At 44.8% G+C, this 25,871-nt stretch overlaps 3 protein-coding genes and 1 non-coding gene across 21 annotated transcripts in view; 2 read left to right on the top strand and 2 right to left on the bottom strand.

Moving 5' to 3' along the window:
* The window catches only part of TTLL5 (tubulin tyrosine ligase like 5), a 284,906-nt gene extending 275,260 nt beyond the window's left edge, over positions 1–9,646 (bottom strand). For all 18 annotated transcript variants that reach the window (XR_006818747.1, XR_006818746.1, XR_006818744.1 and 15 more), the window contains exons 1-3: positions 9,221–9,646; positions 7,751–7,919; positions 2,137–2,243 (exon numbers count right to left, since the gene is read on the bottom strand). Coding sequence is in view for 14 of the 18 variants with exons in the window: in XM_046008989.1 (XP_045864945.1) it covers positions 2,137–2,243; positions 7,751–7,824 (181 nt within the window). In the remaining 4 variants the exon portion in view is untranslated. The remainder of the gene's footprint in view (positions 1–2,136; positions 2,244–7,750; positions 7,920–9,220) is intronic.
* On the top strand, positions 552–741 carry LOC123945164. The gene has a single exon (XR_006819078.1). It is a non-coding gene; the product is annotated as a U2 spliceosomal RNA (small nuclear RNA).
* An 82-nt stretch (positions 9,647–9,728) lies between the features above and the next one.
* On the top strand, positions 9,729–19,445 carry ERG28 (ergosterol biosynthesis 28 homolog). The gene is made up of 5 exons (XM_046008996.1): positions 9,729–9,865; positions 12,657–12,820; positions 15,449–15,539; positions 18,183–18,301; positions 18,427–19,445. Exons 2-5 carry the CDS (start codon positions 12,688–12,690, stop codon positions 18,504–18,506), a joined length of 423 nt encoding a protein of 140 aa, XP_045864952.1. The 5' UTR covers positions 9,729–9,865; positions 12,657–12,687; the 3' UTR covers positions 18,507–19,445.
* A 941-nt stretch (positions 19,446–20,386) lies between these two features.
* Positions 20,387–25,871, bottom strand: part of FLVCR2 (FLVCR heme transporter 2) — a 53,462-nt gene continuing 47,977 nt past the window's right edge. The window contains exon 10 of the mRNA XM_046007915.1: positions 20,387–22,096. Coding sequence (XP_045863871.1) covers positions 22,007–22,096 — 90 coding nt within the window. The 3' untranslated portion in view covers positions 20,387–22,006. The remainder of the gene's footprint in view (positions 22,097–25,871) is intronic.

Here is a 25,871-nt window from a genome sequence, read left to right on the forward strand (position 1 = left end):
ACGGAATTGCAAGGGATCCTGAATAACCCAAAAAATCTTGAAAAAGGAGAATTAAGTTAAAGGACTCACACAACCCAATTTTAAAATTTAGTACAAAGACAGAGTAATCAAAACAATGTGGCACTGGTATAAAGATAAACATAAAGATAAATGGAATATTAAGAGTCTAGAAATAAACCCATACATCCATAGTCAGCTGATTTCCAATGACAGTGCCGAGACTATTCAATAGGGAAAGAACAGTCTCTGCAACTAATCACAGTGGGACAACTGGATATTCACATGCAGAAGAATGAATGTAGACCCTTGTTTCATACTATATAGGAAAATTAACTCAAAATGGATCAAAGACCATTTAGCTCTAAATGTAAGCACTTAAGCTATAAAACTCCTAGCAGAAAGCATAGGGATTATGACCTTGGATTAGGCGATGGTTCCTTAGATGTGACACCAAAAGCATAAGCAATAAATGAGAAAATAGATAAACTGCACATCATCAAAATGAAAAATTTCTGCTCATGAGAGAACACTATCAAGAGATAAAAAGACATATTGCTTCTCGGCCTTTTGGCTAAGATCATATGTAGTATCTGTTCTTATCAGTTTAATATCTGATACGTCCTCTAACCAAGGACAAGATGTTAAATGGATTTTTAGAACACAGAGATGGAACAGGAGCTTGCTCTGTCCACTCCACGCAACGACCTGGTATTGCAGTACTTCAGGAATGGTGCACCCCCACCAAATTGGAAAAAAAAAGACAGACAGATAAAAAGACAAACCAGAGAATAGGAAAAAGAATTTGGAAATCATATATCTGATAAGAGTCTAGTATCTAGAATATATAAAGAACTCTTCTAACTCAACAACAAAAAGTGAAGGAACACAATTCAAAAAGAGGCAAAGGCGCCTGGGTGCCTGGGGGCGCCTGGGTGGCTCGCCAGTTGGTGTTAACCAGTCAGTTAAACATCCGACTCTTGATCTCAGTTCACTCAGGTCTTGATCTAAGGATCATGAGTTCGAACCCACATTGGGATCCACACTGGGTATGGTGCCAATTAAAAAAAAAAAAGGCAAAGGCTTTGGATAGACATTTCTCTAAATAAGATATACAAATGACCAAGAAGTATGAGAAAAGATGCTCAGTGTCATTAGTCATCAGGGAAATGAACATCAAAACCACAATAAGATACCACTTCACACCCACTAGTCGAGCTATAATCTAAAAAACAGAAAATAACAAATGTCAGTGAGGATGTGGAGAAAATGGAACTGTCCTACATCGTTGGTGGGAATGTAGGATTGTGCAGTCACTATAGAATATCCTTTGGCAGCCCTTTAATAAGTTAAACATAGAATTACCATAAGACCTAGCAATTCCATTCCTAGGCATAGACCCAAAAGAATTGAAAACAGGTGTTCGAACAAAAACACGTACATGCATCTTCATAGTAGCACTATTCACAATAGCCAAAAGGTGGAAACAACCACCAACTGATCGATCAGCTGAAGAATGGATAAACAAAACATGGCCCTCCATGAGAGTAACAAGGTACCGATACATGCTACAACACGGATGAACCTTGCCAACATTCTGTTAAGCGAAAAAGCCAGACACAAAAGACTACATATTGTAGGAGTACATTTGTAAGAAATATCCAGAATAGGCAAATCGAAAGAGACAGAAAGGAGATGAGCAATTTACTACGATTTGGGGTAAGGAACCATAGGGAGTGACTGCTTAATGGAAATGGGGTTTACTTTAGGATGATGAAAATTTCTGGAACTAGACAGTGGTGTGGGTTGTACAACACGGAGACTATACTAAATGCCAGTGAAGTGTACACTGGAAAATGTTTAAAAGGGCACATTTCGTTTTGTGTCTGTTACCACAAAAAATAACAGTAACACATGCACATAATTTTGAAAAAAAAGTTCAAAGAAGGAAAGCAATTTCAGATGCAGAAAATTTAAGAAATTCCAAATAATCCCAAAGTATATAAAAAAAATCATGAGATGTGGTTTTTTTCTCATGACCTACGCCCTTTTCCTATTTACCTATGATACCAACTTCTATAAGACGAGGTTACCAGGGCCATGCCCAGTCCTGCCCGCCCTGGGGGAGGCCATACCTACCTCCAATTACTCGAATATTGTTGTCCTTTGTCAGAATAGCCTCAGCGTGGAACACCAAAACTGGAATTCTCCTGCAGCCTCCGGTCCACATGATACACGGATGATCCCTACAGCCGTAAAGAAAGGCTTTTATTAAGTGACAGCTCAAAATCTGAATTAATGACTGAAGCAGATCACCGTGTTTTGCTGCTTATCAACTTTCCCTCCTCTTGGAACAAGAATCCCAAATGTCCTATGGGAAACCATTCAGCTCCCATTCTTAGGCATGAGTTCTAGTTATGACTAACTCCATCCTTGCTCCGGGGATGGCCTTTGGTTGGCCTCAGCTGATCAGGGCCTTCCACTCCTCAGTTCTAGTTAGTGGATCCGGAATGAGCACATAAACCAACTGCAGCCACTGAGTGCCAGAAGGTACACTGTGAGACCCTCTGAGAAAGAGATCCTTTCTTTCTCTTCTGCAGCAGCGACAGGAGAGATGGCCTCTTCCCCTGGATGGTGTTAAGAGAATGAGGTATGTAAGTGTAATTGTCATTTTATGACCTTGAGAGGAAAGCCTGGAGCTACAGGTAAAGGAGGAAGTCAGTGGGAACCCCACTGGAAGAATGAGAAAAATGAGATCTTGAGAAGCAAACGTGGCATTACAGAATCAGGTCTTTCCTAAATATGAGTTAATAAATGCCCTTTATGGGGGCCCGTGGGAAAAAAATCTTTAAAATGAAATTTGAAAATTCCCTTTATTATTTAGGACAATTTTTATTTTAATTCCTAGCATACATAAAGAATTCTAAGAATTCTAATATATAGCATCCACAATAATTTATATATCCTTTTATGCCCTATAGTCCCTTCTCAAGCCAATTTGATAACCCATCCTAAGATTCTGAGCTAGGAACCCAAAATTAATACAAGCGCTCCAGTTAAAACCACATATTTTAAAATAAGCCTATATTAAATGGAACAATATTTTTCCAGAAAATACTCTCCAGAAAAGGACCTCCGACTTTATGCTCTTACCCTAGCCTCAGGAAATCTGTTTAATCAATCTTAGACAGATAGGGAAATCTTCAACCTCCTTAGTGCTAGGGAGCCAGAAGGGAAAGAAATGACCTGAGCCTCTACTGTGTGCCAGGAATTAAAGGAAGAGCCTTCACATGTTGTCTCACTTAATCCTCTTGTCCGTACTATGAACTGAAAAAAAAGTGTCTCGGGGAGGATAAGTGATTTGCTCAAGATCAGAGAGCTGGATAAGTAAGGGAACAGATACCTGAACCCAAGTACCTGACTGCGCTCTTAACACCCTCCCATCTCCCTGATCACATTTCAGTGATGTTTTATATACAGAACACCTCAAACCCAACCTTTCGGGAACCTACATTAATCAGTTCCTTAAAAAGAATAAGATCCATTTAGCCAAAATTTGGGCTGCTCTCAAACACTCACATGACCACATCCTTTAAAAAAGGTCATACTACAAATCTCAGGGTCAAGTCAGACCTTCCCGACCCAAGTTTAAAAAGATCCCCATTTTGAATGCACAGGCTGCCAGGCTACCAGTCTGAGAAGTGAGGCAGCCTTGAGACTTGGGATGAGCTGCCAAAGTGTTTTAGTGAGGAAAAGCAAAGAACACCATACCTAGTTCATTTCCTGTTTTCTCTGTTCCTGATTTTTGACTTGGGTAATAGCACCCATTTGTGAGTAAAGTAAACACAAATTGTGTGCCTTTGTCACGGGCACTTTTTTAGCAAGAAGGATTTTTTTTTCATGGTTTGCTTGCTTTTTAATCTTAAACACCTGTAAAATGTGGGCAGGGGGCCAGATGATTCGTAGGATCTCTTCCAACTGTAATTTTTCCGCTCTTTTTCTAAGTCAGAGGATAGAGAAAAAATAGGCAGCCTAAACTGCAAAGTCTTGGACAGAAACTCTGGAAATTATCCAAAGTAGCTGTCAATCTAGCATTAGCTACAAACTGGCATCACTGTGCCCTCCCATTTACAAACAATGGATTACTGCTTCAAGTTAAAATGCCTGACAAGGATCAGGAACACAATAAAGAGATATACGGCTGAGAGGAGCCAAGGCCCTAGCTATGCTATTTGTGGAAAGCCAAATCCCTGTCAGAGAAATCCTTCCACTTGCAACCTGTGAAAAGATAAAAGATGTGGTAGACACATTATGAATTCAGTACAGTCAACCAAAACACACTTCAGGCAGATGCTGTTATCCTTAAAAGCACGCTCCCACCAGGTGGTGCTAAAGGCAAAAGATTCAAAATGGTGAGGAAACTGAAAATTGAGACTTCCAATTTTCATTCACACCAGAAACTGGTATATATTAAGAAAATATGCTTGTACAGGCATGAATGAACACAAAACTTGGATGCTTAATTACCAAAGTAGAACAGCTGTAAGGTTCAATTTATTGAATGCTTAACGTTTTGGTTCTTAAGAAGGAATTTCAGGAGGCATATATATTATTCACTCCTGGGACCTAGCCTACATTACTCGAAGCTTCGAGGCCTACTTCATACCAATGCCCTCACTGGAAATGCCTTCCCCGCTTCCGTCCATTTGATCGCACACTTAGGCCCAAGACATCTCACTACCCCCGGGGGGCCTTCCCCCAGCTCCTCCAGCCCACAGTGATGATGCCTTCTGTCTCTGAACTCCTGTAGTGCTTACTGTATACTCATTTGTTGAAGATATTTTTATCCCCCATGTATATGTTCATGAACTGCTGGAAAGCTGGCTTTTATGATAGGAATTGAAATTATTTGGGGGGGGGGGGCTGAAGAAACCTTATATCACATCCTTCCACATCTATACATAAATTTGTATTTGGGATTCGCTAGCTAAATATAGAAAAAGAGCCCCTTTAAATTTAGTATTTGAAGTAATGCTGTGCAAAACGAGGATTTCCTGGACAGTTTCTAGCCCTAAAGTCCAGGATTGCCGGGCACTAATACTTTTACACAGCTTTGGCATTTGAGGAGATCTAGCAGGTGCCCACGGATTTACGTCTTTGGATCACATCAACACCCTTAGATGATTTAAGGACTTACAACTTCTGAAACTTTAAAAATGTAAGCATTACCCCAAGTGTAAATCAGATTGACTTAAGATTCCTAATGTATATAATAAGTGTCTGAAAGACAAGATGAGCCAATGGAACGTTAACTGTCAAAAGTCACCAGGAGTCTGAAAGGAAGAGCAAAAAGAAATCCATGAATTTGGATTGGGGTAGGGAATTATACCTATAGGTTCACTTACCTGTACTAGAAATTTAGCCATTTCTCAAATATGAATATAGGCAACAAAGCATTATATGTGTCTTTGAGTCTGTCTGAAATCATTTTTTATACCATATTACAGCTGTTGCAGGTATCTCAAAGTATCATTTACATTTACCACTACCTCTAAGTTAACGGTAGTTATTACACTTGCCACTAAATCACCTGTGGTCACGATCTTCCTCCTCTGGCATGATGAGGCTGGACAACAATTTGGCAGCTCTCCTCCCAAGCAATCATTCAGCTGCCAAATGGTGACACATCACAGTGGTGGTCCAGACACCTATGATGCTTCCAAATATTCCCCACTTACAATCGCTAATCAAAGACTACCCCCACAGGGTCAGGGCACCCGGGTGGCACAGTTGGTTAAGCATCCCACTCCTGGTTTCAGTTTAAGCCACGGTCTCAGGGTGATGAGATCAAGCCCTGAGTCAGGCTCTGCACTCAACACAGAAACTGCCTGAGACTCTCTCCCCCCCAATTCTAAAATGGATAGCTAAATCTTAAAAAAAAAAAAAAAAAAAAAGACTGCCCCAACTACCCACAGGGTGATGAGCTTATGCAAACTGAGCAAAACAATCTTCAGGCTGCTGTCTTTACAAAATAAAATCTAACTTTCCCAGATTTTAAATGAATAATCTTGTTTAATGCAAGAGCACATATTACAATATCACAAGTTTGAAGTTCTTTTTAATTTTAATCACTGTGTTTCAAGGTAATTGATACTATTTGCAATGAAGTGTATTTTATTTTAAGCACCTAAAAATATTATTCTGATAAGGAATACATGGCACTAAAAACCTTAAGAATCCCTGCTCTAGGATGATCTAAAGCAGAAAGTCTCCATTTATTCATTTGGTTGGTGGGTCACTCAGTTGGCAACTATTTACCAAGCACCCTCTATAACATTAGGTTGAAAATCTGAAACTGCCATCTGGAATTGTCAATATTTGACTATTTTTAACTTACCAAAACACCAATTTCATGGAGTTTAACCTAATACTCATCGGACCCAACTCATTAGCCCACTAATAAAAGAAATAGCCATGAAGTAAAAGGATGATCTTGAAATTAGACTGATGCTTGTAGAAGTTAAAAATTTTGTGAAATAGGTAAGACGCAGCACACAAAAAGCAAAAAGTCACAAGAAGATAAAGCGACCAGAGGGAATTATCTATTTAATTATCCTGAATAAGAATGACCCAAATATAATGCTAAATCTCTTTTATTTTTTATGACCTCACAGTGATGAGAAACCTTTCCTAAAGCTTTATGAATGCTTCAATAATTTTTTCTGGTTACATTAAATGTTATCTTCTACTTTATAGAAAGAAATGTACTTTAAATTCAAAATTAGAGCCAGTAAGAATAATCCCTTAACGTCTGTATGGCACTTCATCATTTAAAAAGTCATTTCATATACAACATTCTATTTGATCCTAACCATAACCCCACAAAACAGCCTGAGAGATATTACCCTGACTTTTCAAGTTACATAACACACACATATCCAAGAGGACTCACAGAGAAACTTAAAAACTAATCTTAAACTTAAATCAGACTCTCTTTTTCCTCTGTGTCAAGGAATAATGTTAACAGAGGCAAAAGGGTAAAGAGCCTCAAAATCCACGAAAACTGGGTCTGATTCTCAATTCATCACTCACTCTGCATCCTTGAAAAAGTTCTTTGATCTTTAAGGCTGAGCTTACTAAAGTGGGAATAACAACATCTTCAGATTAAATGAGACACATCAGTTAAGGCCCTCACCATCATCTATGCTAAATGATAAGCTACACTTATTCCCATCATTCATTTTTATTCAATCCAACAATCAAGAAACCTGACTATTTCCTAACAACTTGGGAAAGCAATGTGGTTCAATGGCACAGCAGAAGTTACAGAATTCTAATGTACTGTTCCCCAGTTACTCTGGTAAGTTACTTGACCTCTCTATAGACTATCATTCTATCATTGTAAAGGCTTTTGAGAAAATAACATAACCTATCTCACAGAGTTTGGAGACCTCCTCTGCTTTCATATCTACAAAATTTTAAATCTCCTATGTTAGGAGCTCCAATCAAGAGTTCACAAAGAGCAGTACATAGGGCCAATGTTCATTCATGAGCCCAGAAACAGAACCTTCTCTCATTTCAGATAGCTAAGGATGACCAACTCATAAAATCCTGGATTAGACTGTGGATAGAAACTAAAACCAGAGTCTGACTACACCAAAGGAAGGAGACTTCGTGAAAGAAGGTATAAGTAAAAAAGAATTATTTTCTACTCTAAAGGCAAAGGGTCAAACGCAGGCTCGCTCTTACTTACTCTTGGCTTACCACCTCCTCATCCTCTGAGGATGATGCTGTTTCCTCCAGGTCCCGGGCCATCACGACTGGCATTTCCTTTAGGGTCTGTCATGCAGTCAGCAGATGGGGGCCTCAGAGACCTTTTCTTGCAGATTCACCGGATCAAACAATTTAGGTGGCACTGATTCCTGCAAGAAAGCCAAATGATTTGAAACACAATGGCATTTTCTATTTATTGATTATTGCTATTGATCTTCCAAGTAATAAATATGAACGTTTACCTAAATGGTGTCCATTTAGGTAAGAAGCTTACCTTCTATCACAGTGCCTCACTTATGCCACAAAAATCAAGATATTTTTCAAACATACTGTCTGTCCTCCATGTATTTAAAGAGCTGTTATTAAGTTTGAGCTTCTCGCTTTTCTTTTACATACTAAACCTAACAAGAATTAGCTTCTGGGAAAGTCTGAGATAGGTGGCTGACTGACTAAAACACAGACTCCTTGCTAGAAAAGCTTGACTTGCGTTAAAAATAAAAACTCAAGATTCACCACCCTTGAAAATATTTCTTGAGACACTAGAAGGGCAAGCACACAGCTGAAATGCCTTCATATTTCACTAAAACAAATTCAACCACTAAACTAAAAGATTAATATATTCTCCTCAATCAACGTCATAAGTAGCTGGAAAAAAAAAAACCAACAAAAACATTGTCCTTCCACTCTCAAAAATTATTCTCCCTTACTAAAAATCAGAAACTATGATTTGAATCTCAAATAGACGTTAAAATAGGATATCTCTAACTTAAAATATTTTTGCATATGTAAAAAGTACAAGTGTGTTGTGTGTTTAAGGATGAGATCGAAGTTACAGATAAAGAAAATGATCAAGTTTAAATGACCATAATCCTGTTACTCAGAGATAACGATCTGACGTCTATCTCTGCAAATCTTATTTTGTTATACATTCAAAATATGGTAAAGTCGTAATCGGGACCAAAAAACCGCCGATCCTGACGACGATCCGTACAGATCTTCAGCGGAATGGGCAGAATCTAATAACTTCCCAAACGCGTTCTTCCAAGGACTCCCGAAGGGATTTCTAGATCTTTCCCAAAATGTTGGAAAGTCCTTTAAATTAAAACAAAACAAGCAAAACCTCCAAGGTTTTGCAAGCCTGTCCCAGGCTGCCAGCAGAGTACAGACACAGAGATCGGAAGAAGATTAAGGACACTCGCCCAAGAATCGTCTTCGCCATAAAGGGATCAGCCCCTCGGCCCCACCCCCGGCTCACCCCAATCCCGGGTAGATCCTCAGATGCTCCCCAAGGGAAGGACAGGGATGACTCCGCCGCAGCGATTCAGCCCAGCGCGCCCGGAAGCCAACAGCTACTCCCGGACTCCGAGAGGGAAGTGTAGCCTCCGACGCCCGCCCAGGCTCGGGAGCTCACCTCCCTCGCGTAGGGGAGCGCGCCGGCGTAGGTGTTTACCTGTCTCATCTTCCCATGGCTCCGGGAGGGCCGGCGGGGACCGCGCTCTGCGCCTACCACCCTCCTCCTTCCCCAGCCAGGCTCACGGCCGCCGCCGACTGCTGCTTCCCCCGTTACTACAACAACCAACAAGCAACCGCCCGCTCGGAGCCACTGCGCAGGCGCCCGCCTCCCCGCGCTGACAACGCTCGGCTTCGGGCGCGAAGGAATGTCGTCACCGCCGCGCTGCGCGGGCGCAGAGCTTCGCCCTCAGTAGAAGTCTAGACTTCTTTTTTCCGTTCTCTTTCCCTCCACTCCTAAAGGGTAGACTCCAGCCCCGGAGTTCTTCCGCCACGCTCAGCAGGAGGGTTCGCTGCGTGAGCGGCGGTACCGGGATGAAGCTTGGGCAGCGGCAACCACTGATTGGCAGTAAAGGGGTTCACGCCCCATCTCCTGCTCGAGCAAAACCGGAGCAGCCAATCAGAGCTAGAGCTGACGGAAACAGCCCAATCCTGGAGCCGGGCTGTGGGCGGGGGCGAGGACAAATGGCTCAGGTGGACTCCTTGCTAGATGTGCTCCGGAGCATTGGTACTGCTGCTCTTATTGCTGCTGCTGCCGCTGCTCCAGCTGGTGCTGCCGCTGCTGTGCTGGGGGTCCGGTCACCAGGTACCGAGAGTGTTGGGGAGCAGAGGGAGGGAGGCGTTTTTGCGGCATCTGATTGAGAGCATTGGGAGAGTCTGGAAAAATGGAGGTGAGATGGATGGAAGATCGCTGATAGCAACCTTTTGGGGGTAAGAAGGGGTTCGAGAGACCTTGACAAAAGGGAGCTGAGACTGTGAAGATGAAGAAGGCTTGATAGGTTCGGGGAACCAAAGAATGAATGAACGAATGACCAGCCACTCGAAGCCTAGCACAGGGCAAGCAAGGAACATTTTCACTTTCTCATGGAATTCCCACAGTAACCCTTGAGATGGGTATTTTTAAAGCTCCGTTTTGCAGATTTCTCACCCAGGGTCGTACAGCTACAAAATGATTGTGGAACGATGGGAACCTCCCTCCTGACTAGTTTTAACACCACACCTTTGCTGGGCCAGGCCAGGACAAAATTTGAGAACAGATGTTAGATACTTTAGGAGGCCCTAAAGCTTTAGGGAAAGGGGATTGAGGGATTTGGTAGAGCAGTTCGGAAGAGTGCTCAGGCTTTGCCCTCATCAGCTATCTGTTGGGATTTCTAAGAGCTTCCGTGAAATGGGCGTAAGTTCTCTCAAAGAGGGGAGCCATCCACATGGCTTTTCTGACCCTGGGAGGAGAAAGCCTGAGTCACCTGTTGAGAAATGGGGAAAAATAAGGAGGATGGGAGATCTTGGCCCATGCCCTGACAGCTTCTGATCGCCAGTAAACCTCTGTTCTCTCTGGACTTCAATAACATCCATTGTTGCAATCTACCATTCCCTGAGGGATTTCACTTTCTCCCCTAGAGCTCTTTTTTGGTTGTTCTTTCTTTTTAGTGCTTCACATTGTCTTAGGTCATGGCTGACTTTCACATATATTTCAGCTGGGTAGCATAAGACCATACTGAAACTTCTGTCAGAGTGTCAAAGGAAGCCTGATGGTTTATCACCACTTCAGGCCCAAGAAGTCAACCTGACAACAGATAAACTTTGGGAAAAACAAAGACAGCCAAAAAAGAAAAAGAAAAAAACAAACAAACAAAAAACCACAGACTATAACACTACAATGAAGATGAGAAGAAGTAGTTGTTATTGGATTCTTTATCTACATGAATTTTATTTAAATCAAGTTGATTGAGGGGCCCCCGGATGGCTCAGTTGGTTAAGTGCCTGCCTTTGGCTCAGGTCATGATCTCAGAGTCCTGGGATTGAGCCCCACATCCGGCTCTCTGCTCAGTGGGGAAACTGCTTCTCCCTCTCCCTCTCCCTCTCAAATGAATAAGTAAAATCTTTAAAAAAATAAATCAAGTTGATTGAAATCATTGCTCTTCAAGGGTTCATCTAAGCTTTTTTTATTAAACAAAAAGTACATAATGTAATTGTATTTTGTATACAACTTCAAGACAGAAGTGAATATAGTGTGCTTGCCTTCCTTAAAAATAGAAACTTCGTCAAAATATTCTCGGTGAGGCAGTATTGCAGAGCAGGGTTCTTAGCTCAGCTCTTCCGTGTTGTTAGCTGTGTAACCTCAAGCAAATCACTTGATTTCTCTGTGCCAGCCCTCATCTGTCAAGTGGAAATAGTGATAGTGCCTATCCACCTTGTATGGGAATTAAATGAGATACTTTATGTTAGGTGCTTGCACAGTACGTAACACATACAAGCGCCCACTACCTATTAACTATCCTAATTTTTCTTGCAACACAACACCAACATTGTCGGTCCTCCTCCACATAATTTTCATGCTAGTTCTCAAGTCACAGCAGTTCATTTACTTTTAACTTTTATATTGTTCTAGCTTATGGAGCACGAATTACCTGAGAGCCAGAGTAGAGAATACCCAAGAGTGTACATATTGCCCTCACTCCATAGATACCACTCAAATGTGTGTGGCTTTTGTGAGCTTCGAGGGGTCTGTCATCAATAGCCAGGCAGGTATCTGTTGGTAGGTCTAAGTGAGCCACTTGGATTACAAGGGAATGACATAAAAAAAAAAAAAAAACAAACTGAGCTAGAAGTAAAGATATTAGAAGACTGATTCCAGCCAAGAGAAAAGGGTTCTGATTTAGGCTAACATTGTGGAGAAGTTGCGTAGACAAAAGTGAGTACTGTGCCACTTACTGCAAAGGATCCTGTTGATTCACCACTAGCAGTGAGAGTAAATAAATAACAAGACCGGTTTCTAGAACTCTTACACAGAAGGCCATTTTATTACCTGATAGTCATATCTGTACACCTCCTCTTTGTCTGGTCCCTTTTTTCTCCACTATTTTTGGCTGGCTTACCATTTCTAGGCCCTGCATTTAGCCTTTGTCACTCTAGGTAAAGGTTAGCACCCTTGGGTTTAGGGTAAATGTCCAGGCAGCTTGCGAACCCTGTGAAGTAAGAATGGTACATTAAGATAACAGAGTGTGGGGGCGCCTGGGTGGCTCAGTGGGTTAAAGCCTCTGCCTTCGGCTCAGATCATGATCCCAGGGTCCTGGGATCGAGCCCCCCATCGCATCGGGCTCTCTGCTCAGCAGGGAGCCTGCTTCCTCTCTCTCTGCCTGCCTCTCTGCCTACTTGAGATCTCTGTCTGTAAAATAAATAAATAAAATCTTAAAAAAAAAAAAAAAGATAACAGAGTGTGGGCAACGTCAGGGACTGGGAAAGGAACTAACGAAGTGATTCCCAAGATAAGCTTTGTGTAGCCTCGGGGAGTGGAGCACAAGTTAACTACCCAAGCCAGAGAGCTTATGGTTGAATAAGCTAACTGCTGTCTCCTGTTTTTTGCCTTTGTTCTCAAGGCAAAGAGTCCTCTTGGGTTGGAGGGAAGTCATGAGCCGTTTCTTGAACGTGTTACGAAGCTGGCTGGTTATGGTGTCCATCATAGCCATGGGCAACACCCTGCAGAGTTTCCGAGACCACACCTTTCTCTATGAAAAGCTCTACACAGGCAAGCCGGATCTCGGTAAGAAATCAGAGTATGGTATCCTTCATGGGAGTGGTCCCAAACTGTGGTTCCCAGACTGGGCTGTGCCTAAGAACAAGCTAGGAAGTTCAAAAACAAACATACACACAGCCCAGGTATCCATTTTCTTCTCTAGACTTAGCTCCTGAAACTTCCACGCCAAGTGGGGCCCTAATTTTTCGTAACTTCGCAGGTGATTCTGATGCTGGCTAATCTAACCTTTGGTGGCCATTAGAATAATGGCCTTTGTGGATAGCACTTGGCCCTTTTTCCTCCCAAGCTTGTCTGAATATCTTTTCATCCACTTTATACTGTCCTTTGCATATTACAGGCAATACAAAAAGGATTACAAGGGCAGTGAGAAGAGAGTTATTTGGTGACACTGGGGTGCCCCACTAGAAAGCTATAAAAAACCTTTTCATATTATTTCATTCCTCTTCAGAAGCTAGGTTTTGCCGCATATAGTTTATTCTGTGTTCCAGATGGGGAGTTACTGACCTCAGGACTTCTTAAACTGTGAAGAGTCCCCAAGAAGCTATCCAAAATTCCACTGAGCTGGTCTCCCAGAGTGGAACTTAGAAGGCCTCTGGTGGCCTTTCCCAGTTTCTTGAGCTTCCCTGCTGAGCGTATTTTCACATTTCAGCTTGCGCTTCCTTGCACTGATGTGTGGGATAATGGTGTTTGAGCTGCAGCACCGTTTCACGCAGCTGACAACTCTGTGTCACATTTATAGCTAACCCAGATTCGGGCTCTGACCTAGCTCATGTTTCTGCAACATCTCCATACAGAATAGATCAAAGTAGGCTAAGGCTCCCTTTGAACAAAGCTCAATAGGAGTAAAGTACCTGGAAAAGTGAGTAGGACGTTTCCACCGTTTCCCCCCAAATGCTGCCCTTTGATGCCCAGGAACCCTTTGTAGATTCACATGATTTTAGGGATTATCCGGTCTAGTCCTTTAAGCTTAAAGTTGACAGAAAAACCCAGAGGTTATGCGATTCACTCAAGGGCATATAGCTGTTGGGAGGTGGGGAGCATGGTGGGCTGGGAGGAGTTGTCTGTCTCCGGCCCAGAAGTAGAGACTGCCTCCCCGCATCATAATCAGGAGACTCTCATGGTACTCTGCTGATGGGAACAGCGTTCTGGAGCAGCCCACAGAATTTTGCCTGATGCCTAACCTGCCTAGGGTTGGTGAAATACTCCACTTTTGTATCTCACTAACTAGACCTGGATTCGGGCTCTGGGTCTAGTTAGAGCTATTTCCTCAGCCTTTTCACCAGAAGAGCTATCAAATTGGTTTATAAAGAATGTAGCCTTCCAGGGCCAACCACTAGATATTTGGTTGGCATGTGTAATTTTTTTTCTTCTCACCTTACTACCATCTGAAGGTCTTCAGTGTTATAGGAATTGCTACCACTGTGTGGTTTTCCAAAGGATGGAAAATCCCAAAAGCCCAAGTAAACATTAATAGACCTTTCAGGGCACCTGAGTGGCTCAGTCAGTTAAGCATCTGCCTTCAGCCCAGGTCACGATCCCAGGGACCTGGGATGGAGTCCCACATCAGGCTCAGAGCCTGCTTCTCCCTCTGCCCTTCCCCCCACTTGTATATGCACTCGCTCTCTCAAAAATAAATAAATAAAATCTGTTTGAAAAGAAAAGAAAAGAAATAGACCTTCGGTTATCAGTCTTGTCCCTTGAAATTTCTCTTGCTCAATAGACCAGCAAAGGAAGTATCTTTGCTTCCATGGCATCCCCTGCCACAGAATATATTAGATGAAGAACTCTACAGTCACCCAGGAAAAAAGTCTTTTTAGAAACAACTTACTCCCAGGGCCTACCTCCAAAGAGTACGATTTAATTGGTCTGCTACCCAGGTCTTAGTAATTTCATAAAACTTCTTTAGTTGACTCTCACAAACGCCCAGAGTTAAGAACCACTGCGGTGGTAGACTGTGATCCCTACTTTCAGGACAAGATATTTCATACAGCAATACCAGAACAAAGCCACCCAGAGTAGGGTGGCCTCAGCAAACACCAAGGAAGCAGCACTTTGTTCCACTACCAGGTGCACAGGAAACCTGCCTAGTGTGGGCTTTGTTCAAATAATATAGATCCGGCTTCAGGAGAAGACTTAGGTCTCTTCAAGGCCAGATTGCGCATCTAGAGATGTTGCAGGATTTCTGAGCTCCCTCCTGCATCAGCCTTGAAGGTTTACTGACCTCCTAGGCATCTTGTCCTGATGCCCCACTGTGTGCAACATTCCCCCAGACCTGTCCTGCTCCAGTCGGGCTGGACGTCTCCTGCACCAGAGTGGTTTTCAGGACAGAGGTGGAAACTGCTACAGTCGGGAGTTACAGCCTAAGTGGGCTCTTTGTTGGGTTCTTACTCCTGGAATGCCCCCGCCCAACTGTAGACAACTGAAGAGGAGCTGCACAGTTCTCACTGTGGAATTCCTTCCATTCCCTCTCGTTACCATGTGCAGCCCCAGAGCCTCCCCTCTGCCCGGCTGAAGGGAGTTCAGGCAGGCACCAGAAGGCAGCCTGCCTCCAGTGAACCACTAGTGACGGAAGAGGAGTTTGGAGGGAACCCTGACTCTCCCCTCTCAACACTCTTGGTTTTTTCTGCTCTACAGTGAATGGCCTCCAGGCTCGGACTTTTGGGATCTGGACACTGCTGTCATCAGTGATTCGCTGCCTCTGTGCCATCGACATCCACAACAAGACGTATGTAAGGGAAGGAAGAGTTTTAGCATCCTGTCGTTGGAAATCAGGTGCTAGGCATACCCAGTGTGGGCCTCCCCTTGGAGACCTGTTAATTTTCATACATTAGCCTGGAAGGGGGATAATGAAAAGTTAATGGTTCTATTCTTTCCAGGCCTAAAAAAAACAAAAACAAAATAAAACAAACAAAAAAAAAAACACACCATAATAGGCCTAACAGGTCTTTACAGTTTGAAAATTCTTTGGAAGTGAATAGCAACAGGCCATGTCATGATCCAGTGGCCTGCATCACACCCCTCCACTCTTCACTAAAGAATCAGCCTTTCTTCTACTAAAGAAGGAGAGTAGTGCACTCTTTTTAGAACAGCCACCCACATACACCTTATTCTCACATTCTTCCTTAAGAAATAGGAATGAACAGAAACCCCAGTCCCTGAAAAAGGAACCCACGAGGAAACTGCTGCATGCTTGTGCCCCGTCCATAGATGAGGGTGAGAGTGAACCCAGGATTCCTATATTCTGTCTCTAGGGTACTCAGACCAGGCTGAAACATTTTGCAGACAACCCTAGCCTCTCCTCTAAATCACGCTGTAACCGGTGCTGACCACTAGAGGGGGCTTGAACTTCCTTTCCAACCATCCTTACCACAGTCCAAAGGGGGAAGTTTGCTCAGATCACTGGCTGAGGCCACCAAAATGTCAACTTCACACTAAAATATCTTTCTGCCATATCTAAGCTCTTGGCATTTGGGAAAAGAGGAGGTAATGATATTTACTGAACACCCCTGATGATGCCTGCAGCTCTCACCTACGTGACCTTTATTAAGTCACGTAGCAGCCCTGGGAGGTAAAGATTTTCATTCCTGAGTCTGCAGATCTACATGTTAGAGACCCAATTAATTTGAACTAAGGAAGACTGACTCAAGTGGGATTTGAAGGAGGACTGTTAACTCTGTGATCTCTCCAAGTTTAAAAAATTTTTTTTGAACTTGAAACTATGGTTTGACTCATTCTACACTGACATGTATTTTGGGAAGCAGTATGGTTCCCAGTGAAAGTAGCAGTGGAAACAGCCTGGGGCCCAGGCATGAAAACAAGAAAATGGGCTCTTATCTCCGTTCTGTTAGTAACTCCTTTTGGAGCTGTAAAAGTTCCTTACAGCGAAAATCCGCTGTATAGATTTGACTCCCCCCAAACTTAGCTACTAACAGCCTACTACCCACCAGAAGCCTAACTGATAAGAAAGTTGATTAAGACATATTTTGTGTGTCTTATGTGTTACGTACTGTATTCTTACAATCAAGTAAGCTAGAGCAAAGGAAATGTTACTCAGAAAATCATAAGGAACAGAAAATGCATTTACCGTACTGTACTACAATGTGTTTTTTTTTTTTTTTTTTAATCCAGATATAAATGGACCCATGTTGTTCAGGGGATCAGCTGTTGACCTCTGCCTCTTGGTCTCTTCATCTGTAAAATGAGACTAGTAGATCTGAGGGCAGGGTGACTAGGAGGGCAAAAGAATTAAATAATCCCATTCATTTCCCCTTGTCCTTACACAGGATAGCCATAAATGCGGACTTCTGTTTCTAGCCTTTTGTAACCTGGGACTTTAGTCCATGCTCTTCTCATAATACATTCTGATTCTATTTCCTCCCTAAACAGAAATTCAAAATCAATACCCACATATACATATTTACTAAATGTATAAAAACATGCACAGGAATGATAAAATTCAAATTCAACATATCCGTTCCTTCTGGGGAGGGGGAGGCAGGGGAATGCGATCTGGGTGGGATAAGGATACATAGAATGCTTTAACTGATACCTGTGATATTTGATTTCTTAGAAAAAAGTATCTGGAGCAAAAATGCCAAAACATCCCGATTGGATGGAGCAGGGTATTGGTTGCAAATGGGATAATTACAGTATTCTATCATCAATGCTTTTTTGTACCTTTGAAATATTAATCTTAAATATTAATCTTAAAAATTTCATTGTCAAAAAAAAAGATATCTCCAATCTAAGTGGTCAGTCATCCTATAGCCTATCTCCCCTCTACCTCTTCATCAAAACTGAGGAACACATTCTCTTCCCATGAGGTTATCACTGTGTCCTCCACCTGATCATGCTCCCAGGCCAAGACCCAAAATAACAACAGCCCGCATGACAAGAGCATCTAAAAGCCCCAGAGAGGTCCTCACTGCTCATGCCACACTCAGGCCCTTCATTCTGTGGCATCCATGCTCTGAGCACTGACCAGCTCCTGGGCCGACACCTACCAGGTGGGCCTGGACTACAGTGCAAAGCCAGTCTGAGTAAGTAGAACGTGTAAGCGTGATTGCTCCCCAGCTGTCTATACTACTAGGAGTGCCGTAACACAGACTCTGCTTTGCTCTGGCTGGCTTCACCACCTTGCTACGACTTAGAGACCCACTCTGGATGCTGGGAGCATTCTCCTCTCAGTCTAGCCCTTGAAACCTTCAGTTTTGCCCTAGTAGAGGGTAAATTGGTGTGACGGAGCAGATGGGTCTTTCTCGGGCCCAAGTCTGGATTCACACTGGGGGGGTGGGGGATCGGACCGTTGCTGGTCCCCTGCACTGAACAAGCAGGCCTCTAGTTCCCATTTCTGTCTGCTCCCTTGTAGGCTATACCACATCACACTCTGGACCTTCCTCCTCGCCCTGGGGCACTTCCTGTCTGAGTTGTTTGTCTTTGGGACCGCAGCTCCCACGATTGGCGTCCTGGCCCCCCTGATGGTGGCAAGTAAGCACCTGCCCCCCACACCTCCCATGGGAACTGTACCCTAGGGCCGGGGGTGGGAGAGCAGGTATACAAGAGGGTAAGAAAGTGCTGTGCTGATGTCCGCCACCTCTTTTCTCTTACTCAAGGTTTCTCAATCCTGGGTATGCTAGTTGGCCTCCGGTACCTAGAAGTCGAACCAGTATCCAGACAGAAGAAGAGAAACTGAGGTCGGCGTTAACCACCTCTGAGACTTCGTCTTCCACCTTTGCGTCCCCTTCTGTCATCGTCCATCCTCTTCTTTCTGCTCCATCCTGAGCCCTCTTACCACTCCTAGCCTTTTAGGTTTGGGGTTTTTCTTACACTTAAAAAATTTTTAAGATACAACCTTCATACAGAAAATATAATGTGTTCATACAATTGAAAGAAGCCTTTTAAATGATTGAATACTCTGTCCCTTCACCCAGATCAAGAGATGTCCAGCACCTCAGAAACCCACTGTGTGCCCTTCCCCTACCTATATTCTTTTCCAGGATCCCTTTTCCGGCCTTCTGCTTTTTCCCTTTTATTTTCATCCCTTCCTCTGACTTGTGTGGTGGGAACACGTGAACTATGAAACTTACAGCTGCTGTGTCACCCAGAGCAGCTGCCACCAAGGGCTGCTTCAGGAGGTTGCCCCCGAGGTTGGGCTCCTCTCTGCTGCTGGCCCCAAGACTCTGAACCATCCGAGGAACAGGCAGTTCTTCTAAGAAGGGCTCCCCTGTGAGTAAGCATGGCTCGTATACTTGTATCTACAAGTAGATCAGGGTTGGAAGAGTCTGGGCTGTTTTTAGACCTTCTGGTCAGCTCTATTTGTGTAACAAATTTTGTAATAAATAGAAAAACCCTCTGCTTGGGTCAGTCCTTGTACTTTGACCTCCCCTAAGCCAGGAGCACTCCTGCCCCTCTCCAAGCCATAGTGTAGGAGAATCACAGCTTTTTGCTGATCAAATACACCCTAATTGGTAGGACAGCTCAAGGACCCAGGGACTCACCAACTATTGTCAAGAGGTAGTAAGAAAAGCAGTGATCTCAGTGGGTTAAGGCCTCTGCCTTTCACTCAGGTCATGATCCCAGGGTCCTGGGATCGAGCCCCGCATCGGGCTCTCTGCTTGGCGGGGAGCCTGCTTCCTCCTCTCTCTCTCTCTCTGCCTGCCTCTCTCCCTACTTGTGATCTCTATCTGTCAAATAAATAAAAAAATCTTTAGAAAAGCAGTGATCTCACGGAGTTAGCATGTGAGTGTAGATGCACGTGGAGGTCACCTTAGAAAGTGAATGAAAGCATGCATGGTTTGGATTTGGATGCTCTAAGCATACGTCATAGAAACATAATTCCAGATAAGCCAAGCAAGACCCAAAGGATCTGAAGAGATGATTTAGAATAGAATGCATCATGAATATTATCATTCTTTAACAGCCAGCCTTGGCTCCCTTTCAAGATGATTTAAAGTAGAATTCGTCGAGTCTCTCTCCAGCTGAGAACTGCTAACAGATAATGGTGCCAGAATGCCACAGGCGCCGTGCATTCACTAAGAAACAAACAGACAGAAAACTGAGAGCAGCATGTCCAAGCCACAGCATAAGGCACACCTGCCCGGGGAAGGGAGAAGTGGCAGTAGGTCGGACAGTTCAGAAGGAAAAATGGTGACACAACAGCAGAGGCCAAAAGCACGGACTCTGGCCAGGGCCAGATGGTGCAGTCGCACAGCAAACACTTCAGCCACACTTTGAGGCAGAGCCAGAAACAACAACGGGCTCTGAGCGGCGCCCCCGTGTGTGGACCATCCACATGTGTACACAGCCCAGAAGGCAGGCAGGGTCATGCGCAGGCCGGTGAGGTACAAGGCACCACACAGGCCCACATTCAGTCTTCCAGCCTTGTCTTGAAACAGTAGGCCATGGGGAGGGTCACATCTGTGTGAACAAAGGATCCACCTCTGCAGTGGGCCCTGGGAACTGCTTCTCTAGCCCCAGGCCCCTCCCATCCTGTCCCGCGGGCCTCGGCCCCACAAATGAGCTGGAATCTCGGCTACCGAAAGATACCTCTGCCCCATCTAATAACACAGCAGGCCACTTGGAGAATCTTTTATTGTCTTAAAACATCTGGCATTACAAGTAGAAAATACAAATTACGCTTTTAAAATAAAGGAATGACCAATCCGGTAAACGTGTTGTTAAAAAGTTTTAAGGATTTCTCCTTATCAAAGAGCAAGACATGCTTCCTCTCCACCTCTCTTCCACCCCCTAACACTCCCCTAGCAGAAGTGTGGACTTCTCTTACATACAGCACATCTGGAATGTCTGTACACACACACACACACACACACACGGCTCCCCTCAGGCAGCAGCCCCCCCTGCCAACCCAGGCTGCCCTCAGATGCCCAGATGCCCAGACCGGGCAGTGGCCACAGCCCAGCAGCACCATGGACATGATCACAGCTGCTCAGCGCAGGAGAAATGATTCAAATGTCTTATTTTCGGAGGACACTACCCCAGCCCGTGAGGAGAGCCAGACCGCAGGCTGGACAGGCGAGGAGGTCACCTTGGGTTGGTTTAAAGGGAATCCCTTGAGAAAGAAAAAAAGGGGGGGGGAATCCCTCTACATTCACAACATCAATGTAAAAGGTGATTGCTGGAAGGGGACAGTGAGAGGGGTTGGGTGTGCGAATACGATCCCCTCTGGAGGCAGAAGGCACTTAATTCAAGCCAACTCAATTCCTCTTCCTTCTGCCCCTTTCCTCTCTCAGAAGCTGTGGATTTCTCAGGGTGGAATGAAACAGTTAGTTTTCAGGAAAGAGTACAGGAAGGTGGCTGGGATTTCCCTCCCTTCAGAGAAAGGAAGCACTAAGGCCGACGACGGTTTCTCAAGGCATCGGCAGTGACAACACACACACACACACACACACACACACACACACACACACACACACACACACAGATCTTGTAGAAAAGAACCATCCTATCCCCCCAAATCTAGCTACCACCGTTCCCAAGGGCTAGGCTTTCACAAGCGGCCTCACACTGCTAGACAGGTCACCCTCCCAGACGGGCTTCTCCTTCACGGCCACAGCAAAGTTTCTGTCAAGTTTATTGATGTTGGGTTTGATCGGCTCTTAGGAGAGGGTCTGGAAACAGACCCCAACCTTAGGGCAGGAGAAGCTAGGCTGAGTCCTGATGGGTTCGTTCTGATGTTTTTCTGATGGTGCTTTCTCTCCCACAGAACATTAGCCACCGATGTGATGACCCCAAAATTATCCCCCTCTGGAGCAGCCGCCTCTCCTTAGAACGGGGCTTCTAAGGGTCTTACGATTCTTAAAAAAAAAGTTAATATCCTGAATAAGCTTTCTTTCCGTGATAATTTTGCAGGCCCTCTCCTGGAGGGCTGGAGGGGAAGGGGGAAGACGAAGCACCATGACTCTCCAGCAGTCTCTCCCAGCACCAGCTCCCACAGCCTGCGAGGGGGGCGGGGATGGAGCGGGCACCCAGTGGAAGGTGCCATCTTCCCCAGCTAGACCAGGCAAGCTCTTGAGTGGGTTCCAGGCAGCAGAGGCCCGGCCATCCAAGGCCCCAGTATTCCAGCAGGTTCCCTCCAAAAGCTGCTGCAGCGAAGGCCTGTGTGCCGGCGGTAGGTGCTGACGGAAGAGGTGGGGGGTGCTGTCCGGTTCCCTGAGTCGCCACCACCTTTCCCTCTCAGAGCTGCTCCTCAGACACAGTGGTGGGCACTTTGCTGGTATTGCTCTCCTCCTCTTCCTCCTCCTCCTCCTCCTCCTCCGGGAGCTTCTGCAAGGCACAACAAGGAGGCAGTCCTTTGGGTGAAGAGGAACAGGACTCCACACTTGGCTGCAACAGCGGCCCGTCAGGGATGTCCTCAGTGAGAAAACCAAGAGCCAGAGGCCCCTCAGCAGCCCCAGGAGCAAACAAAGGGAAGTAGAGAAGCAGCACCCAGCCTCTGCCAGGGTGCTCTCTAAACACGCACACACCCTCACTGTGTCACCAAAGAAAAGCCAGAAAGGCCAGCTCTCTGTGACACCACGGCCACCACACACCGTCCCGCTCCGAGTGCCACGGTTCAGGCTCCCTCTGGGGCCTGAGAGAGAAGCAGAGCCCACCCTCCTTCGCCGTTCTGACTGCCTAAAACTCACCCGGACTGACCACTGAGTAGTTCTCCAAAGTGTCAGCTCGACAACCCCCGCAGAAATTCTGACTACCTTCCTTTGGAGGCGGCCCCCAGCATGAGGAATATTATAGTGTGCAGGGAATGGAGGCAAGAGAGAATTTTTGTAAAGGCAGGATATAAACTCAGTGGCTAACATTATGTGTATATACCTTATACCTAGGGAAGAAGACTTTGGGTCAGTCTGGCTTTGACTTCGTTGGGGAAAGATGGCCCAGGATTAGCAGAGTCCTGTGGCTCACACTTGTTCAGGTGGGTCTGGAATTTAGTATGGCCTGGAAATGATCCTCTGGGGTCCCTAGGTGTATGCTGTGCCCTGCTTCTTACCTCAAGCACTCATCCATTGGCGGGAAAGCCTTGGCACCAGTACGGCATTGCACCATCACCACTCGAGAGCTCAAGGGACATGTACAGGCCCAGTGCCAACCGGACACGTGGTGCTTCTCCCCCAGGGATTGTCTCAGGCCTAGTCCACAGCTGGGACAACAGCTGTAGAAACCCAACCTGCCCATTCTTTTGCCAGTTCCTTGCCAGCAGCTCAGCCTCAGCCATGAGTAGCTTCCATTCAGGCCACCAGCCGCCTGCTTACGTCAATCAAGCAGCCTCTTGCCTCTTTCTCACGCACACATGCACGCCCACGCACACCTGCCCCCTCCAAAGCCAGCGCTTTGAAATCACAACCAGAAACAGAGATTAGTGGGGGCAGAAGTACAGTCACTGTCTCTAGCGGAGAACCACCAACTGGAAGAAAAACGGAAACCCAAACCAAGATTCTCATTATCTCAATTAGCCATTAGCCCCAAGCTAGATGTTTTGTCTTTTTTTTTTTTTTTTTAAACCAAAACTGTGTATCTCGCTGATTAGAAAGAGTAGCTCTGGCCACATCTGTTGGGGCCCTGTCTTCAGCTGGCACTGATAATGAACTTGTGAGCTGGTGGCCGGGTCTCCCTTACGGGGGGACTGCCATGGGGTGCGTAACGGTGGGTTCCAGAGGAGGGAGGCCCTGTCACAGCCCTGCCTTCCCAGGGTGTCAGTCCACCATGATTCTGACCTTCCCATAACAAAAAGCTTCCCCAGGTGCAAGGGGAGGTTGAAAGGCACATGGTGAGTTATCCAGGGACACAGATTTTGGAGTACCATCCCTGGATTTGTCTCCTTACTCCTACTTGGTGCTATTTCCTATACTCCATACAGAGAAGATGACCAAGCCAACAACTCCAACCTTGACTAACAAACCTGGTCCCTGTGCACCAAGATACGGCTGCGAGAATAGTGAAATATCACAACAATCTAAATATTAAACAAGAGGAAATAGAAATATATCTATGTAGATACGAGGTGGTAGCATGTCACTGTGTAAAGTCTGTCAAACTACTGTTAAGCAAACAAGCAGGTTAGGACCCCAACCTGCACCCGAAGACTCCCAGAAAACAACAATGTTAATCTCCAGGTAATCTCCAGGTACTAGGGTTATAGGTGACCTTTTCTTTTTTCCCGTTTGCCTACATCTGCCAACGCAAACACAGATTACAAAGTAAACAGCAAAATCTCCTATTCCTTGACACAAGATGTCACATTCCAAATCGAAACCTTCTCCCTGTTTTATTATAGGCATCTTGTTCCCAGGCTCACTCTATATTCCAAATCCTGATGCCTCCTTGTAGCGGGGCCAGGTGAAAGCCCATCCTCATGGAGGTAATGCCAGGGTCCTCATGCCAGTCTAGAGAGCAGCATTTCGGCTCCAAGGCCTTCCCTGTCTCCCCACTGAGTTTCCTGGGCTAGGCTTCACCCTCTACATGTTACCCACTGGCCCGCCAACTCCAGAGTGTGATATCAGAAGACAAATAATCAATGAAAGCTTGTCATCCATCTGCCAACATATGTCCTTACAATACTAAATATACTCTTTCGGATACCATTTTTGCCTCACCAACTGGCAAGCTTTTCCAAAATGATAAGGCCTCCGTGTTGGCACTCCTACACTTCTAGAGCAATATACTTTGATAGTGTTGAAAGGACCTTTCTCAACAACAGTTCAGCACTACGTACCAAGATCTTAAAAATGTATGTGAGCACTGATCCATTTCTCAAGGAAATAGTGTGCTTGGGAACATGCACAAAGGTTCAGCTTCCAGGACATTAGTCATGATATTGTTTATAACAATATGGAGATGGAGAACAACCTTAATGTCCACAGACAGCAAGACTGTTAAATCGTGGTTTATCCATGTGCACTCATTAAAACACTGTGTAGAAATGAGAAGCATGTTCTAATGACCTGATAAGGTGTTCACAACAAGTAAAAAATATTTACATATCCATATACAAAACAAATACAGATATAGATATACATACATATTATGTGTAGATATAGACATGTAAGTAATTGCAAAAAAAAAGCATTTCATCTCTAAATGATGATACTACAGGATGATTTTTAAGTTTTGTATACTTTTCTGTATTTTTTTAGTTTTCCTACAAAGAATATGTATTACCTCTGTAATAGGTTTTGGGGTGGTTTGTTTTTTTAAGTAATATCCCACTTTTCCTCCTCACATTTGAAATTGCTTTCATCCTGGCTGATTTGGTACCTAACATTTTGGTTAAAATAGTCCCTAGCTATAAGGAAGATGTGGTCCATATACACGATGGAGTATTATGCCTCCATCAGAAAGGATGAATACCCAAATTTTGTAGCAACATGGACGGGACTGGAAGGGATTATGCTGAGCGAAATAAGTCAAGCAGAGAGAGTCAAGTATCATATGGTTTCACTTATTTGTGGAGCATAACAAAGAACATGGAGGACATGGGGAGATGGAGAGGAGAGGGAGTTGAGGGAAATTGGAAGCAGAGATGAACCATGAGAGACTATGGACTCTGAAAAACAACCTGAGGGTTTTGAAGGGGCGGGGGGTGGGAGGTTGGGGAACCAGGTGGTGGGTAATAGAAAGGGCACGTACTGCACGGAGCACTGGGTGTGGTGCAAAAACAATGAATACTGTTATGCTGAAAATAAACAAATTAAAAAAAAAATAGTCCCTAGCTGATTAAAGCAGATGGGATAGCCTCTTGTGTTCTAAATCATACCCCTGGTCCTCCCCCGTCTACCATGGTCAATGCCTACTCCCTGACTTGCCCTTTGAGAGCCCTGTTGGAAATGCACGGGCTCCAGCCCCTCCAGCTCCACTGCACTATCTAAGGGGCTGGAACATGCCAGGAGAACCATTGCCTTGGGGCCACCACCACCACATTTAAGGTAGGCTCCCACTTTTCCTCTCTGGCCACTGAACCCTGGCTGAAAGCCGTGGAGCCCGGGTCTCGGGACTTATCTCAGGATCCAAGGAGGGGTTGCTTCTCAGCAGACTGTGACAACAGTGA

The sequence above is a fragment of the Meles meles genome, chromosome 6, assembly GCF_922984935.1.
Source record: "Meles meles chromosome 6, mMelMel3.1 paternal haplotype, whole genome shotgun sequence".
NCBI lineage: Eukaryota > Metazoa > Chordata > Mammalia > Carnivora > Mustelidae > Meles > Meles meles.